The sequence below is a fragment of the Lonchura striata genome, chromosome 3, assembly GCF_050655825.1.
Source record: "Lonchura striata isolate lonStrDom1 chromosome 3, ASM5065582v1, whole genome shotgun sequence".
Classification (NCBI taxonomy): domain Eukaryota; kingdom Metazoa; phylum Chordata; class Aves; order Passeriformes; family Estrildidae; genus Lonchura; species Lonchura striata.
Genome location: NC_140705.1, coordinates 4,014,628 through 4,032,479, shown reverse-complemented (window position 1 = coordinate 4,032,479; position 17,852 = coordinate 4,014,628). Strand labels below are relative to the sequence as shown.

Genomic DNA, 17,852 nt, shown 5'->3' with positions numbered 1-17,852 from the left:
GGGGACCCTGTGGCTCTGCACAACTCCTGACAGGAGGGGACAGCCAGGGAAGGGTCGGGCTCTGCTCCCAGGGACAGGACAAGGGACAGAACCTCAAGCTGCGGCCAGAGAAGGTTCAGGTTGGACATGAGGCAGAACTTCTTCATGGAAGGGGCTGCCCAGGAGGTGCCGGAGTCGCCATCCCTGGCGGTGTCCAAGGAACAACAGGACGTGCTCGGTGCTCTGGGCTGGGACCGGTCACAGGTCGGACTCGCTGACCTCGGAGACGTGTCCCAACCTGAGCGATTCCGTGAGTCTGTGACTTTACACCCCTCTCGCGGCTGTGTCACCGGGCTTTTCCCTGCACCCACCCCTGGGGTGGCGGGGCGGTGCCGCGGGTTTGAGCCGCGCTTTGTCCGGGCTGGGCCGGGCTGGGCCGGGCTGGGCTCGGCCCGCGGGGCCACCCCGGGGCGGGGCGCGGCGCGCATGCGCGGGGCGGCCGCGGGGCCCCCGGAGGCGCCGGGACTCGGCAGCGGGACGGGGAAGGGAGAGCGGGCACGGAGGGGACACCGAGGGGACACCGAGAGCGGTGAGTGCGGGACGGGAGAGCCGGCACTGAGTGCAGGGGATGAGTGCGGCCACCGAGTGCGGGAGACGAGTGTGGACATGGAGTGCGAGAGATGGACAGCGGGCACTGAGTGCGGGCACTGAGAGCGGACACGGCGGGCTATCCCCTCCCTGCGATCCCCTCCCTCCCTGCGGTCCCCTCCCTGCGATCCCTTCCCTGCGATCCCCTCCTCTCCCCCCGGGACACCCGAGGGTTCCCAGCGAGTTCCCGGCGCGCTCCTGCATCCCCGCCGCGCCGGGAGCATCCTTCCGTGCGGGGGAAGCGGGATGCCGGGATGGGTGCGGGGGGTGGTCGGTGTGCCGTGCGTGGTGCTTGCACACACCCCTGGGATGCGGAGGGATGCGGGATCTTTCCCTCTGTGCCACGCACAATTGTGGTTCATCCAGCCGCGCTTGGTCCAGTGGTCAGGTGGGTGCTGGGGAAGAGCTTAAGGAGGGCAGGGATGAGCAGATTTTGCCTTCAATTCCCCCGATACCGGTATCTCAAGGGCTTCCTGAAGGAGAGAGGTGGGCAGTGGTTTTCCTCCGTGTTTGTTTGAAATGGCTGTGGGCGGATTTTCCTTTAATGACTTTGACACCCGGGGAGCTCTGGAGGCCGCGGGAAGGAGATGCATAGTTCAGCCGTGAGCTGGGAGAAGAACCAGCTCCCGGTGTTTGCCTTGGAGCTGCCGCCTGCTCCTTGCGCAGACACGAGCTGGGGCGCGTCTCCAAAGGTCACCGAAGGATTGCTCCCTGCTGATCTTCTCCAGGGCGCTTCGGGGTCATGCCCCCCCTATATCCCATCTGGATTTTTTCCTGGCTGAAAACACCACCACAAGCATCTCACTTTTTTTTTTTTTACTTTTTTTTTTTTTTTTTTTTTTTTTTTTTTTTTTTCCCCAGGGGTAGGGAGGGAAATATTGTGGGCAGTCTTAAAGTGTTCTGGTTTTCTTGAACACAAATATATAGATACAGAATTTCAGGTAAATGTTTAATAGTTGTTTGTTTGGTGCCAAACCAATTCCTTCCTGGCACGAGCAGGGTTGGGTATGGAGCATCCCTTTAGCTATGCCAAGGTGATACACGGGCACACAGGTTTTTAGTGGGATGGAGAGGTGCACTTGTTGTGGGATTGTGGCTTCAGAGCTGGGAAATTATTTAAATATCACTAGCTGGAGGATTTTTGGGTGGGATGAGGCTTGGAGCAACCGAATCTAGTGGAAGGTGCCCTGACCCTGGCAGAGGGGTTGAGATGAGATGAGCTTTAAGGTCCTTTCCAACCCAAAACATTTTCGGATTCTAGGATGGCTTGCTGCAGATTAGGATGAGGAGTGTAATGCTTCCCTGGCAGCAGTCACTGAAAAAGAGCAAAGTTACGTAAAGGTCATGAAAAAGGATGAATCCAGTCGGTCTGAAGTCTGTGTTTGCCCTCTGACAGGGCAGGGAGAGGACAGGCAGCCATGAATTCTGAATTCTAGCAGCAGCCTGTGCTCCTGCCTTGGGGTGCTATGGTGATATGTGCTGCAAACAATTCCTAGAAACCCTCTCAGGGCTCATCAGGCCAAACCACACAATTGCACATTCCCTCCCACACAGCTGGGGAAGGTGTGGGTTAACAGCCCTGCACCCTGCAGGATTTTCTGTTTCCTGGACATTAATTGCTTTTATTTGTTTACGCTGAAGCTGCAGCCACAGCCTGTGGCCAGGCTGAGAGCTGTGTCCCTGTGGATGCAGGGAGGGATGGCAGGGAGGGATGGCTGTGCCAGCGAGGCTGGGGACAAGGGAGGTGGCACCACCAGGTCATGTGCATGAGCTTGCAGCTACTTGCACTTCTTGAGTCAGGCACCAGTGTAATTTTTCATCTGCCAGTTTACAGGGTAACCACTGCTCTGGGGTCAGACCAGTGGCCCTTTAATTGTATAAACAATCAATCATTAGTAAATTTCAGAAGAATAAATACCCAGGGAGGCTGCTGGAGGCTGCAGTTGTACAGATGCCATACCTTATAAGCTTCATCCTTCACCGCATCATGGAATGGTTTGGGTTGGAAGGGATATTAAAGATGGTCTAGTTCCAACTCCCTGCCATGGACAGGGACACCTTCTACTAGACCAGATTGCTCCAAGCCCTGTCCAACCTGGCCTTGGACACTTCCAGGTAGCAAGGGGAAGCTTGTTCCCATCTCCTTCCCTCCCTCCAAGCCCCACCAAATCCTTGGGATTGGGTAGGGTTCTGAGCAATTGAATGCAGCACAGCCTGCATGCCTTTTGTGGAGGGAATCTGCCATCTGGCTCTTCCTGGAGCTTTGTAGCCTCCAGGAAGGGCATCACTTCTGTCACTGCAAACATAGAACCTGTATGGGAGAGGCCATGGGGTTAAATGGGACGAGGTCCAGGATGGGGACAAAGAGTTTTAGTGCAGGGGAGAGGAGAGCTCACAGCTCCACGGGGTTGGCACAGGGCTGCATTCTCTCCCTGGCAGTGCCTCTCTGCCCGCAGCAGCCGCAGGGCTCTGCATGATTTATATACATTTTTTTAGAGTGACCAAAGCTCTAAAATCTGCAGCCTTAAAAAAAAAAAATGTTTTTTTGCAAGAGGCTTTTGTGGACGACAGCAAAGCTGAGCAGCTTCAGCCCAGAGGGTTTTTTGGGATGATTTGCACCCACAAACAGCACACAGCCAGTTTGGTTTGGTTGCTCTGGCCTCAGGCAGATGGTTCCAGAGTTGTCCCATCAGCAGATGGATCTGAGCAGGGAGGGATTGGCTGTCTTGTCGAGGTTTCCCTGTGCTAGCAGAAGTTCCCAGTTCTAGGTCTGCACTGAAGGAAGATTAGTGCTGAAGGAAATTCAGGAGGTGAAGTGGCATACCACTGTAACAAATCCAGGTTCCTTTTTCAGTCAGTGCAGGGGAAAACCCCAGGCACTTTGCTGGCACACTTCCAGTTTCTGGAAATGGTCAGTCCCAGCCCATCACTAATCCCTGCATGGCTGAATACAGCAGGCAGGGACTGGTGGGGGTGGCAGGACCAAAACTATACCCAGGGGATGCTGACACTTCAGCAACCTGTTGGTTATAGTTTGGGACTGTGTCCTGGTCTAGTTTGACTCCTAGTGTACTCATCCAGGGATTTCACAGCCACCTGAAATCCAGCCCCAAAGCATCCGGTGTTGTGTTGGTTGTGTGTGGAAAAGAAAGTCATGAAGGGATCAGGAAAGCACAAACAGCAAAGGATTAGTAACACCAGGAAGAAAAGCTGCAGAATATTACCTCACTCTTGAGCAAATTTTGATATGGGGGGAGTGGATTTGCCAGAGGAGGGAATTTTCAGACAGGGTGTGTGAGCAGAATTAGTGAATATTAACTAGTGCTGCAGGTGCTTGTGGGTTGTTTTTTTTTTTTTTTTTTTTTCAGGAATTATTAGCTGTGTTATCAGCAGCATCACCAAACTTTAACCTGGGCTAGACATGAGGAAACTGCAGCTGTGCTATCACAGCAAACCAGAACTGTGCCATTCCCTAACATGGCTTGGGAGATAGCACAGTCCAGGAGTTGTTCCTGCTGACAGTTTGTGTGTGGCCACTCATTTGAAGGGTGCAGCAGCACAGGAATGGCCAAGCCAGCCCAGCTGATCTCTGAGAACCTGATGTTGTGAAAATCAACATCCCCCTTGCACGTGTTGAGGCTGACAATAAAGCCACCAGCCTCATCCAACCTTTGGTTTCCTAACTTTGGGGTTCCATTCCCCTGCTTTGCTCCTCCAAACACCACAGGGCCTCAGGGGTGCCCCTGTTGTTGGGATGCTTTGCTGCAGGGAGGTGGCATTTGCCAACAGCTTTGTTTTTGCTCTGTGCCCTCCAAGAGGAGCATTCCCTGTGCTGGCTCCACTGCTCTCATCCCCTGGCCCCATCCCAAAGCTCAGGCAACGCTGAGCCCATGTCAAGAGGCACTTGTTGCCCAGCACGGCTGAGCTGGCTGCTGGCCCAGCTCGCTGCCAGGCCAGGAACTGCAGGGGAGCTGACACTGCCGTGGCTTCCGTGGGGATCCTGCCACCTCCCGCTGGCTTTCATGGCTCGGCTCCCAGCGTCACGGGACGTTCGTTTCCTGAGGGATACAAGTTTGGATAAACCCTGCTTGGGCTGCATGCTGTGTGTGTCTGTGTATAGAGAAGGGGAGAATTTGAGCCATCTTCTTTAATTTGAAATTTACCACGAGGTTATTTTGGCCTTTTTTTTTTTTTCAACAGATCAGGTTGTTTTAAGCCATGCCCTTCAGTAAGTCACATGGCGCCACCTTTTACCTTCCAGAACATCCCAACCTGTGCAGGTCCCTGTTGGAGGAGTAATGGGACTTGGTCTGATGTAGATCTAATAGGGCACCTAAGTGCCTTGACAGAAATAAATCTTCTGTGCAATGCAGTTAAGTAGTCCCAGCACTGCCCAGTGCATTAGGAGCATGGTATCTCGTTTCCATCAGGCAGATGGGGACTGATACCTCCATTTCCTAGATGAGGAAGTGTAAGCACAGTTTAGAGAAGCCCCAAGCACCTACCTGGCCCCTCTCTGGTTGTGGAGATTTCCACTTTTTTGATGCTGGAGTGTAGGTAAGTCCTTCACATCCTTCTGCCTGCCCTGGCAGGACTGGTCCCTGGCACAAACCATCAAATCATGGAATCACAGAGTGGTTTGGGTTGGGAGAGACATTAAAGCTTATCCAGTTCAACCCTCCTGCCATGGGCAGGGACATCTTCCCCTATCCCAGGTTGCTCCAAGCTCTGTCCAATGTGGCCTTGGACACTTCCAGAGATCCAGAGGCCGCCACAGCTTCTCTGGGGAGCCTGTACTGGTTGTAAATCCCAGTAACTCCCTACAGAAGGGATCTGAACTCTGGGTGTTCCTGTTGCAGTCTGGAGCAATGCTGGCACCTAAATCTGTAGCGGGAGAAGGAAGCAGGTAATACAAGACTGCACAGGAACTGCTTCTTGAGCCAATCCATGGTGTTTTATTTTCTCAGCTCTGGAGGGGTCTTTCCAAAACATGGGGCAAGAATAGGATGGAGGAGCTGGCACTGTGCTCTCAGGATGGCCTTTCAAAGTTTTCTCCAGCCCTTCAGAATGGTTTAATTACAGATGTTTATGCTCAGGGATGGCCAGCCTTCAGATAACAGGGTTTGGGATGGGGCTTATCCAGTGCATCAGAGCTGGGTGCAGCCCTGGTGCAGCCTCTCCCAGAGCTGAACTGCTCCCTGCCATCCTGGTGCACTAGGAGATGTGACACCAAAGTTAACCCCATGTAGGAATGGGTCACAATAAAACCCTGAAAACTTCAAAATGACCTGGAGTCCCCCCATGGACTTTTGCTCAACTGCCAGAAAAATTGGCTCTTTTCCACACTCAGGAAAAATACTTATTTGTGTTTGTTATTCAGGCATTAATCACCTGCGGCTCTCCAAACCAATCTGTTTGCCACTGCTGTTATTTTCATGCTGTCCACAACCACTACTTTTTTTTTTTTTTCCCTGTTTTAAATGCCATGCATTTATTAAAGACTTCCCCAATGCTGAGTACCCCCGGTCCTCCCTGCTTTGTTTACCAGGAATTACTGCCTTTTTGGGAGCCTGTGTAAACCTCTGATGCCTAAATAGCAGCCTGCAAGCAAATCTATCACACTGGTCTAGCCTCAATCCCAGACAGTGAATTTGGGGGCCAGACTGGTGGGAAAATCGACCGTACTCTGTAGGAAATTTTCTCATTCAAACCCTTCCATCAGACTGTGACCAAAAAGCAAAAGAGCTGGGAAAAAGCTCAGGTTTCCAATTACCCTCTTCAAAAGAGAGAGAAAAATTGGAACAGGATCGTTCTCCTCCTGTGCCGGGAGTTTTTATTGTGGATGTCGTGATCCAGGCTGGCCATCATCCACGCCCTCCTTCTCGCCTTGCAGCTCCCTCCCTGAACAAACGATACTTGGTTGCTGTTAATTGGGAGCAGCCAAAATAACTGAATCCCCCGGAGATGGGAGTGAGGACGGAATCTCAACGAGACACCCCGCCGATGAATGTGGCTTTCAGCTGCTCCTACGCCCCCGTGAAGGGAAAAGAATAGGGGCTCTGTGAAAGTGAAACAGCCAGTGCTGACCTTGGGTTTCTGGGTTGGTGCTTTTTGTTGTTTTTTTTTTTCTCTTTCTCTCTCTTCTCTAACGTTAATTGCTCGACACTTTGTCCCATCACATGATCACTGGAAGCTGCCAGCGTGTTCTCACTCATATCACAGGGTTTGAAATGAGCAGGGTACCAGGTTCCTGATTTAGCGCTGTTCAGCCCCGTGTCAGATGTGCTTCTTGTGATTTCGGACAATTATTTTGAAAATCTCTGCCCCTCACAGCCTGTTTAAAACTGGCATTTTCCAGCTCTGAAAGCCTGCCTGGAATAATCTGTGCTGTCAGGGAGATGTGCAGTGCCCAGGCTCTCTGGGGCGATGCTCGCTGCAGGCACTGAGCTCAGGGGATGAGAGACCTTGGCAAAATCCTGGCATGAGTACGAGTGGTGCAAGCTGGAGTCAGGCTGTGCCTGGGACAGAAGCTGCCTGTCTCTCTCACACCCTTGTCAGCATACAAAGCAGGCAGGCCATGGACTGCATTCCCATGCATTCCCATTCCCAGGCTCAATTGCCACCCTCCCATGTGTTGCCTTTGCTCTTTATGTGCAGTTTTCAGCAGGTTTCTCCACAGGAGATCAGCACCAACTCTGCTCTCTGCAGGTCTGTGTCCTGTTGCCCTATGCAGCTGTGCCCTCTTGGAGGTTTTCAGTTCCTCTTCTGCTGGGGCTCACTCTGGCATTATCTGTCTTGTCTTCTCCAAGATCTAACGAACTTCATCATTGTCCTTTCTTCTTCTGCCTCACCATCATTGAATCATAGAATCCCAGAATGGTCTGGGTTGGAAAGATCATTTTGTTCCAACTTCTCTGCCATGGGCAGGAAAAAATTTTTCCCTGTGAGGGTGGTGAGGCCATGGGATAGGTTACTCAGGGAAGCTGTGGTTGCTCCATCCCTGGAAGTGTCCAAGGTTGGATGGAGTTTAGAGCAACCTGGGATAGTGGAAGGTGTCCCTGCCCATGGCAGGAGGTTGGAATGAGGTGATCTTTAACATCCCTTCCATCCCCAAGCACTCCACAATTCCATGATTTATGAATGAACTCCACTAGCTACAAGAAGCTGTACATTTGAACAGGGCAGAGTGAGTGTTGTCTCCTCTTCACCTTGCCCTCATAGGACTGCCGCCAAAGTCAAATTTTGACTCGCCTCCCTAAATTTTGGCATGTAACTCCACAGGGATACACAACCTGCTGAATGAACTGCATGTCCTATCACAGGTCAGGACCATGCAGACCCTTAGGAGAGAAACAGTCTTTATGAGTGTGCACAACATTAACTCCCCAGCAAGTGTGCTCTCTTCAGTATTACATGTGTGAAACTAAAATAGCATTTCCAGGGTCTATTTTGCCTTCCGTGGCTAAGGCAGCTCCATCAAACACAGCAGACAAAGTCCCCTGTGGCAAACAGAGGAAAAAAAACTCCAGCTTTGAGAGATGCTAAGGGAGAAAGCCAAGGCAGTGTAGGGCAGAAAGAATTTTCTGGAAAATGAAACCTAATTATGACAGCTCCCCTCTGCTAGAATACAGAAGCAACATGAAAATATTGTTTGTTATCAGATGCTTTGGGTTTCTACAGGAAGTGAGACTTGCTGCCTGGTTGAGAGTCTGCTTTGACTTTGCTCTTTGTGCTCTCTCACCCTGGAACTGCCAGGTCTCACCTCCTTGCTTTCAGAAACTCTCTCATGGTGTTTAACACTTTCCTGTCCTCTGTGGCACAGCCTAGCAGGGGTCTCCCATCACAGAATCACAGACTGGTTTGGGTTGGAAGGGATCTTAAAGCTCTTCTAGTTCCAATCCCCTGCCATGGGCAGGGACACCTTCACTGGACCAGATGCCCACACAAACTGTTGGTGTCTCACCACTGCACACAGCTGGTGTCTCATGTAACAGGAGAAAAATTGGCTGTTCTCCACACTCCAGAAAAATACTTATTTGTGATTTTTTTTGTTGTTGTTGTTTTTGTTTTTGTTTTTTTGCTGCCTCCATTCCCCACACCTCCAGTTGTGTGCATATAAGCTTAGGAGAAACCACAACCCTGCAGTCTGGTGGGGCCCCATCAGCACCAATTTCAGTTTAACATGGGCATTTGTGATTAATTCTCCTCTATTTTGTATGACACAAACACCAGCAGGGAAGAGAGGATCTAGGTTATTGAGAAACAGTGGGTATTGGGAATTAATTTAATGCCAAGAGTTGTTCTCCACATTAGGATCCTGCTGTGCCCTGAATCTGAATCTTGCCAACCAGAGCTTAGCAAGTCTGGAGGTTACTAAGGAGCAGAGCAGGCAGAGGAGTGCCCAGCACTGGGTTTGGCTGCTCTGAGCATCCAGGGACTTTTCTGGCAGTCCCTCAGCCTTGGCTCCATGGATGCTCCCAAAGCTCTCATGCTGTACCCAAACTGCAGCCAGCATGGATGTAAAGCCTCTAATTTCTTCAGTCCCTCTCAATCCTGATGCTTCTTATTTGTGGAGGGATGAGGGCTGCAAGTTTGGGACGGTGGATTTCTCCACTTCTCCCTCTGCCATACGCACTACAGGAACCCATAGGCAAGTTGTGTGGCAGGGAAGGGTGAGTTTCTTTGCAACCTCCATGATTCGGTTGGGACCCTCTTGACTCACGTGCAGACAAACTGTTTATCCCTTAGATGAGTAATTTACATCCCACTTTTGTCCCTGAGCATTTTGTTCTGGGATAAGGGGTGAAAAATCACCTTCATAAATCATCAGATGCTTTCTTGCCAACTAACTGCTTCCTGCAACCCGTTGTTGGCAGCTTGTGGCTCCTGAACACGCTCCAAGCTGAGTGCCTGAGGAAGTGGGGAGGAAGGGCAGGCTTGTGACACTGCTGTGCCTATCTGATGCAGGCTGACCTGCAGGGACAGGGCTCTGCGTCCCTCTCTGTGCTGAATTTAGGTCAGGGAACAGATATCCCTGGGAATCTGGAACTCTCTCAGTCCCTTCTCTAACTCCTCAGGAGATCTGGTACCCCTAAACTCAACAATATTTATAGAATCATAGAATGGTTTGGGTTAGAACGGACCTGAAAGACCATCTTGACCCAACACCCTGCCATGGGCAGGGACACCTTCCACTATCCCAGGTTGCTCCAAGCCCCTGGTCTTGGATACTTCCAGGGATTCAGGGGTAGCCACAGCTTTTCTGGGCACCCTCTGCCAAGGACTTGGCACCTTCACAGGGAACAATTCCTAATACCCAATATTCCATCTATCCCTGCCCTCTGGCAATGGGAAGCCATTGCCCCTTGTCCTGTCCTTCCAGGCCCTTGTCCCAAGTCCCTCTCCAGCTCTCCTGGAGCCCCTTTAGGCACTGGTACCTGCTCAAAGGGCCAGCGTCTCCATGGTGCCGTGGTTAATCCCACTGGGAATGGCAGCATGCTCTTCTCCCCGGTGCACCACCATTAACATTTCCTCTTTCTCCCATCCCTGCAGGGCAGGAAGACGACGTTCCCTGGTGCGGGGCTGAAGGATGACAGCCATCCTGGAGCGGCTCAGCACGCTGTCCCTCAGCGGGCAGCACCTCAGCCGGCTGCCCCGGCTGCTGGAGGACGGCCTCCCCAAGATGCCCTGCACGGTGAAGGAGTGCGAGGTGCCGCAGCTCTTCCGCGAGCCCTACATCCACAGCGGGTACCGCCCCACCGGCCAGGACTGGCGCTACTACTTCCTCAGCCTCTTCCAGAAGCACAACGAGGTGGTCAACGTGTGGACTCATCTCCTGGCGGCACTGGCCGTGCTGCTGAGGTTCAAGACGTTTGTGGAGGCTGAGCAGTTGCCTGTGGATGCGTGGTCCTTGCCATTGCTCATCTTTGTCCTCTCCTCTGTCACCTACCTGACCTGCAGCCTCTTGGCTCACCTGCTGCAGTCCAAGTCAGAGCTGTACCACTACACCTTCTACTTTGTTGACTATGTTGGAGTCAGCATCTACCAGTATGGCAGCGCCCTGGCTCATTTCTACTACAGCTCTGACCAAGCCTGGTACGACAAGTTCTGGCTTTTCTTCCTGCCAGCAGCAGCTTTCTGTGGCTGGTTGTCCTGTGCCGGCTGCTGCTACGCCAAATACCGGTACCGACGGCCTTATCCCATCATGAGGAAGATGTGCCAGGTGATCCCAGCAGGGCTGGCTTTCATCCTGGATATCAGTCCCGTGGCTCACCGGGTGGTTGTGTGTCACCTGGGAGGCTGTGAGGAGGATGCTGCTTGGTACCACACATACCAGATACTGTTTTTCCTTATCAGTGCTTATTTCTTTTCCTGCCCTGTCCCTGAGAAATACTTCCCTGGCTCCTGTGATATTGTTGGCCATGCCCACCAGATCTTCCACACCTTCCTGGCCATCTGCACCCTGTCACAGCTGGAGGCCATTCTTTTGGATTACAAGAACAGGCAGGAGATTTTCTTGAAGAGACATGGGCCTTTCACTGTTTATCTCTCCTGCATCTCTTTTTTTGGCTTGGTGGCCTGTAGTGCCATCACAGCTTACATCCTGCGATGCAGGATCAAGGCCAGCCTGGCTAAAAAGGACTCCTGAGAATCACGGACGTGACAGGCATGACATCACCAGAGAAAATCAAGGAAAAGGGCATAACATACTAGAGACATGACTGTCTTACTTGCCTAACATGCCGTGACTAACCAGGACCCTGGATTCAGATGGAGGGCTGGACACTTCATGCTGGATGCATTTTCACAGCAGGGATTTGCTGTTGCCATCGGTGGGGCGGGGTGGGGGGGGGACATGGAGTGTTTAAAGCCAGAACAAGTCACTGAACCAAGGATGCTGAAACAGGCAGAGGTTCCTTGTTCATTATGGTAGAGCTGTGGGTGAGACCTTGCTGAAGGTCAAGGAGGGCAGCCTGGAAGCTGTGGGACTGCAGCAATGTGTGCCAGGGCTCACAACGCCATGAGGACCACAGCTGGATATGATGGCCTCTCTGGGTTTTGCCATATCTGTGTGAGAACTGTTCCTATCAAAGGCAGTAAGAAGGTTTCAGGAAGTCTGTGTTTCTAGGGTTCATGTGTGAGGGCATGTGTGGCACCGTGGCTGCTGTAATCCTATTCCTGTTGCAGCCAGGTTCTCTCTGCGTTCCCCTTGTCAAGTGTGTCAATGTCAGGTCCCTTAGATGGCTCTGGGAAAACATCTTTGGAGATCCTGGCTTGACCTGGGGTCCTCTGAGACAAACTGGGTCTGTGTCATCTGTCTAGAGAGTCTGACCAACCTGTAGCAATGTCCATGAAACGTGGAATAACTTAGATGGGATCTCTTTGTTACAGGAAAGGCTCTGCTCCTCCAACAGTACTACTGTGGTCACAGCCAAAAGGGTGTGAAGGTGAAGGAGTCTTTATTCCTCTCTTAATGGTGCTTTGTGTCCTTGGTGAGCATTGTGGGAAAGCTGACCTTGAAGCTGCAGGGTTGCTGTTCTATGGCCAGTGGGGCTGTGATTCTGGCATGTTTTTATCAGTATTAGATAAAGCTGGAACAGCAAAAGGCAGGAGCAGGATGATAACATCAGGGTCCTGCACAACCTTGGGATGGGTTTGTCCTTGGGACTTGGTGATTCCTGCGTGGAGTAGCAAAGATAGTGGTCAGGGTCACTTAATGTTCATGTGTCACTCCTGTTCAAGGTAACAAAGGCTGGATAACTGTGTCCCCCACTAGAGGAATCTATTCTGTGCTTACCTTGGGGAATATTGAAAATGGAGCCACCAAGGAGTTTTAAATCCTTGCTAAAACCAAGGAATCCATGGGATCTATCCCAGCCACGGATTTGTCTCACTGAGCCCAAGAGCAGGCAAATGAATTGTGATTGCTGGTTCTGAGCAGGCAAACTGTAGGGTTGGGGATATGGTTGGTGAGGACAAGCACTGATTTCTGCACTCCATCGGTGTTTCAGCTCTTGAGGTGTGTGTATGTGTTCATATTCCATGCATGTGCATGGGATTTGTTATCCAGAAAGGCTTTGCCTTGGGATTTTATATCTGCAGAGCCTCCTAGCTGGGTTAAGATTAACCTGAAGGAAACAGTGCTGTCCTGCTGCAGGAGCAAGGTGGGCTGGACAGCAGGTTTGTTAATATGTGGTGGAAAACAGATTTGTAGATTGGTACTTTGCTGGTCCTGTGTTTAGTAGGTGAATTTGGAACTCATGGCCCTATAGAAAATTAAATACAAAGGGAGAGGGAAGTAATTTTGGAGCATAGGAGAAGAAGTCATAGGAAAGCTTTCAGAAGGTCATCAAGTCCATCCTTTCTCCTCAGTCCTGGCCTCAGCTTAGAAATTAATTACTTAATTTTGTAGGGTATTTTTGATGGTACAGCCGTGCTGACCTAGCAGAAAATCTGCCTCAGGGGAGATGCCAAGCAGGGGTGGTCCCACTTGCACCTCATTAAAACTTTTCCCTTGCACAGAAGTTCATCTCACCACAGAGTGAGCCGGTGCTGGGAGAGGGACCTTTGGGAAACCAATCCTACTGAAAAAATGTCAGTAATTTTTGGCTGGTTTTAATTCTGAGCCAACTCACTTGGACAGTGCAGCTGCTGGCAGGGAAGGGCTGGAGTGGAGGCCAGCAGCAGTTCCCCCTTGCATGGCAGCTGGCTGCTCCACTCAGCTGCACTGAGGACTGCTCCCTCCATGGCCTCTGGCTTTGTTTGTGGGTCTCCTCCCAGTTTGAGAAAAGGCTTCCAGTGCAAGCAGCTTTTTCTCATAGCCTAACGTGCTTTGATTTTGTGGTAGGTAGGGGAGAGCAAGGCACTGGATGTGGACCTGGCTGGATATCAGTGGGTTCCTGTGCAGAAACAGAGATAAATCAGGCTGGTCCAGAGCTCATTTCTGGGATAAAATGGAGAAAGATTGGGCATGGCTGGTGATAGCAAACCTGCTCTGCTGCTACCTGGAGTTATACTGGTACCAAAGGAAGGGATCACCCAGGTGTCCCCTTCTCTTAGGGTGTGAACACAGATTACATGCCTTGCCCTTGTTGAAGGAGGGTGAGTATGGTAATTCCATCTCATTCAGGGACAGGGAGAGGAGCCCACGTGGTTCTTCCAAGGTACTTCTGGTCACATCCTCTCCTCCCTGGCTGAGCAGAGGTGGACAGTGGAGCAGTGGTGTGACAGTGGAGGTGTTTTTGCACACCCCCACGTTTCCCCACAGGTGAAGTCGCACTCAGCTCCACGTGGCCCTGCACTCCCACCTGGAGCTGACCTCCTGGTGATGATGGGTGGAGTGAGCAGGGATCTACAACACAGATCTATGCTGCTGTGAGGATGCGCCCTTGTATCACAAGGGGCTCACCAACACTGGAGCTTCCTTCTTCCCTGTCTTCATCCTCCTCTTCCTCCAACCAGCTTCTTTCTTTCCTTCATCCCCAGACTTCATCTTTTGTGCCTTATGCACCTGGCTGCCTTCCTGGCAGACTCCACATGCTGCAGTCTCAGCTGGGAAGTGGCTGTGGAAGCTTAGACAGTGATCCAGAGGACACCAGAGCTGGATCTGGAAAAAGCCAAAGTGATAAAAGCTCAGCTTGTCTGAGCCCCCCAGGACCTTCTCCTTAGGCTCACTGCTTGGAGCAGGTCCCCTCCATCCTGGTGCTCCTAAGGAGGCATGCCTGGGAAGAATGTGTCAGTGGCCAGCCTTGGTGAAGAGCTGACCACCAAAGGTTGATCACACCTAAGATCCCTCAGGGATCCCTGAGGTCACAGTCCTCTCCCTCAGGAATCTCTGGTCCTGAGGTAGGGTTCCTTCAAATCTTGCAAACCAGGATAGGTCCTGAGAATTCATCCCAATGTGCCTTGTGCAATTTCTTTTGAGGATTAATCCTGAAGGAACCTGAAGATCAAGGGCAGCCTCTTTGCTGTCTGCTCCATGGTCCATGGTTGCTCTTAACAGCCAATTCCCACTGACAGGATTTGCTCAGTGTACAGAGCAGGAGGGGAGGATGGAGACAGGTGCCTTATTTATGCCTAATTTGTGTAACGAGGCAAGGACAGGTTCCTCATGTGCCTTGCAATTTACATCTTTTACTGACAAGATTATTTTTAAGCGCTGTTCTTACTAAACAGAAGTACAAAAGAGTTTGTATTATTTTTCCTTTGGGAAACAGGGAAGGATATGAGTGTTCCTTATTAACCAGCCCCTTCCCAGCTCCCACCTGCTGACTTTGTATTATTGAAAACATTGACAATATTTTAAGCTTTGTACTGTACTGATCTTTATTTAAAAACTTTAGCGGAAAAAAAGAAATCTATGAAAAAACAATTGGTGTGGTGTGAAATTCCCAAATGCACAACTGAACAACTACAGAAGGTTATGAGTAATTAGAAAAAAACAGGGATGATAATTATAGAGAGATAACAAAATGAACAATAAAGTGTGGTTTTATCTCTGAATCTCAAAGCACTCACAAGGTTTCATGAAACCTATTGGATTTCATTCCCTTTCCACAAGGGAAGTGCAGACCAGCTGCCCTGACACTGGTTAGAGAAATTTTAGTTCATCATCCACAATCACAGAAGGGTTGAGTTTGGAAAAGATTTCTGGGGGCCATATGGTCCAACCCTCAGCTCAAGCAGGGCCACTCAGAGCTGGTTGCCCAGGTCCATGTCCAGATGAATTCTGAATATCTCCAAAAAGATGGTGATCACTTCTCTGGGCAACCTGTGCCAGTGCTCAGCCACCCTCACTTTAAAAATGTGTTTCCTGATGTTCAGAGGAATCTCCTGTATTCCAATGTGTGCCTGTGCCCTCTGGTCCTGGGACCCAACACAGAGCCTTGCTCAGTCCACTTTTCACCCTCCCTTCAGGGATTTATATACACCTATAAAATCCTTTAAATATTGGCTGACCTGATCCTCTTCCACCAAGGTACAGATTCCTTGCTCCAGCCCTTCCCCCTGCTCTCAGGGACCAGGGATTCCTGAAGGCTGATCTTGCTGGTAAACACTGAGGTGAAGAAGGCTTTTCCATCTTCTCTGTAGCCAGCTCTATCTTACTGAGCAATGGGCCCACAACATTTGCCCTCACAACATTTGCCCTACTCTCCTTTTTGTCACCCTATAGACACCCTTCTGGTTGTCTTTAATATTCCTGATCAGATTCCAGTTGGACTTTGCCTTTCCTCATGCCTGCACATTCAGATAATGTCTGTATTCTTTTCCATCTGTATCCTTGTTTTCACCTTCTCTCTACTACTTCTGTGTTTTGAGTTTTTCCAGGAGCTCCCTGTTTATCCATGCAGGCCTACTGGCATTTCTGCCCAGCTTCCTGCTCATTGGAATGGACTGTTCTTGAGCTTGGAGATGATTCTTCCCAGGCCTTCTTATCCCAAGGCACTCTACCAAGCAGATAGAGTCCTTTGAAGAGGCCAGAGTGTGGAGTCTAGTGTTTGATGTTCACCCTCCTCCCTTCCTTCAGGATCCTGAACTATGCCAGCCAGCTCTACTTTTGACCCCCACATTTCCAGCAGACCATGGCTGGTGAGTCTGATGTCCAGCAAAGCACCTTTCCTTGTCGGCTCCTCCCTCACTTGGAGGAGGGAGTTACCAGCATCCATTCTAGAAACCTCCTGGGCTGGGAATCACAGAATCATAGAAGGGTTTGGGTTGGAAGAGACCTTAAAGATCAACTCATTCCAACCCCCTGCCATGGTGAGGGACACCTTCCACTAAACCAGATTTCTCAGGGCTCCATCCAGCTTGACCTTGAATGTTTCCATGGATAAGGCATCCAAAGCCTCCCTAGACAACCAGTGCCAGGGCCTTACCAACTCCATACTAAATAATTTCTTCCTAATATCCAATCTAAATCTACTCTCTGGCTTCATTTTGAAGCCATTCCCATTTGTCCTGTCACTACATGTTTTTATAAATAGTCCCTCTCCATCTTTCCTTTAGGCTTCTTTCAGGTACTGGAAGACTGCAGTTAGGTTACCCCAAAGCCTTCTCTTCTCCAGGATGAGCAATCCCAATTCTCTTGGCATTTCCTCTAAGGGGAGATGCTCCATCCCTCTTAATCCTCTTAACTTGTCCTCCCAGCAGGTATCAGGTGGCTGAAGTCCCCCATGAGGAGTAGGGCCTGCAAAGAGGCAACTGGCCCAGTACAACCTCACCCAAACTGGTTATCGCTTGAACCCTTTCCCCATAAGCTCTCCGTTGGCTCATCATCCACACAGAATTCCAGGCACTCCAGCTATTCTCTCACTAAAGGGCAGCTCCTCCTCACCTTTTTGGCTTGTCTGTATCCCTCCATTGTAACACTTGGGTCGTGGGAGCCATCCCACCACACCTTCCTGATCCCAACCAGATCACGGCCCTGCAGATGCACCCAGATCTTTGCCTGGTCATGCCCAGTCCTCACAATGCTGGTGTTCTCCACACACACTCCAGAGAGACACCCCAGCACACTGACATCCCAGATTTAGGGATCCCAGTTTTAGGGATTTCTCCATCATGGTGTTTTGTTGATTTTCTGATCCCTTTCTGTCATATCACTCCAGATCCTGAACTCATCAACTTTATCTGGGAGGGTTGTGTGTGATCACATACATAATTCATCAATTTTATCTGTATTTCAGAACTTAAAACCTCTAGAATGCCTTCTATTTTTCCTTCCAATAACCCAGTAATTTTAATTATTATTTCTTAATATACCACGCAGACCAAGGTTTCTGCAGGTTATGTCTTCACCCACCAGAGGGCGAGTTGTCTCCATCTGTGTCCTCCACTGCCAGAGCTCGATAAATAATTCCTTTTGCCTTTCATGAGTAGATAGCAGGGATGTGGGAAGCTGAAAAGGCTCATCTTGACCTTGGCAAGTCAGACTTGTCTGTACAGAAGTTGTCAAGGATAAAGCTTAATCTAGATCTTCACTTTAATTCCTCATTTCTCCTCTCTCCCACTTTACAGTCACAATTCCTAAACACCAGCTTATGCTATGGCTTTTCTTTTGCTTTCTTCTGTGGAATCTCAGAATGGTTTGGGTTGGAAGGACCATTAGAGACCATCTCATTCCCAACTCCTGCCATGAGCTGGGACACCTTCCATTAAACCAGGTTGCTCAACCTGGCCTTGGACATTTGCAGGGATGGTGCAGCCACAGATTGTCTGGGCAACTT

At 50.4% G+C, this 17,852-nt stretch overlaps 1 protein-coding gene across 1 annotated transcript; it reads left to right on the top strand.

Moving 5' to 3' along the window:
• The first annotated feature begins 441 nt into the window (after positions 1–441).
• On the top strand, positions 442–15,139 carry PAQR8 (progestin and adipoQ receptor family member 8). The gene is made up of 2 exons (XM_021549735.4): positions 442–568; positions 10,180–15,139. Exon 2 carries the CDS (start codon positions 10,217–10,219, stop codon positions 11,273–11,275), a length of 1,059 nt encoding a protein of 352 aa, XP_021405410.1. The 5' UTR covers positions 442–568; positions 10,180–10,216; the 3' UTR covers positions 11,276–15,139.
• Positions 15,140–17,852: the final 2,713 nt, after the last annotated feature.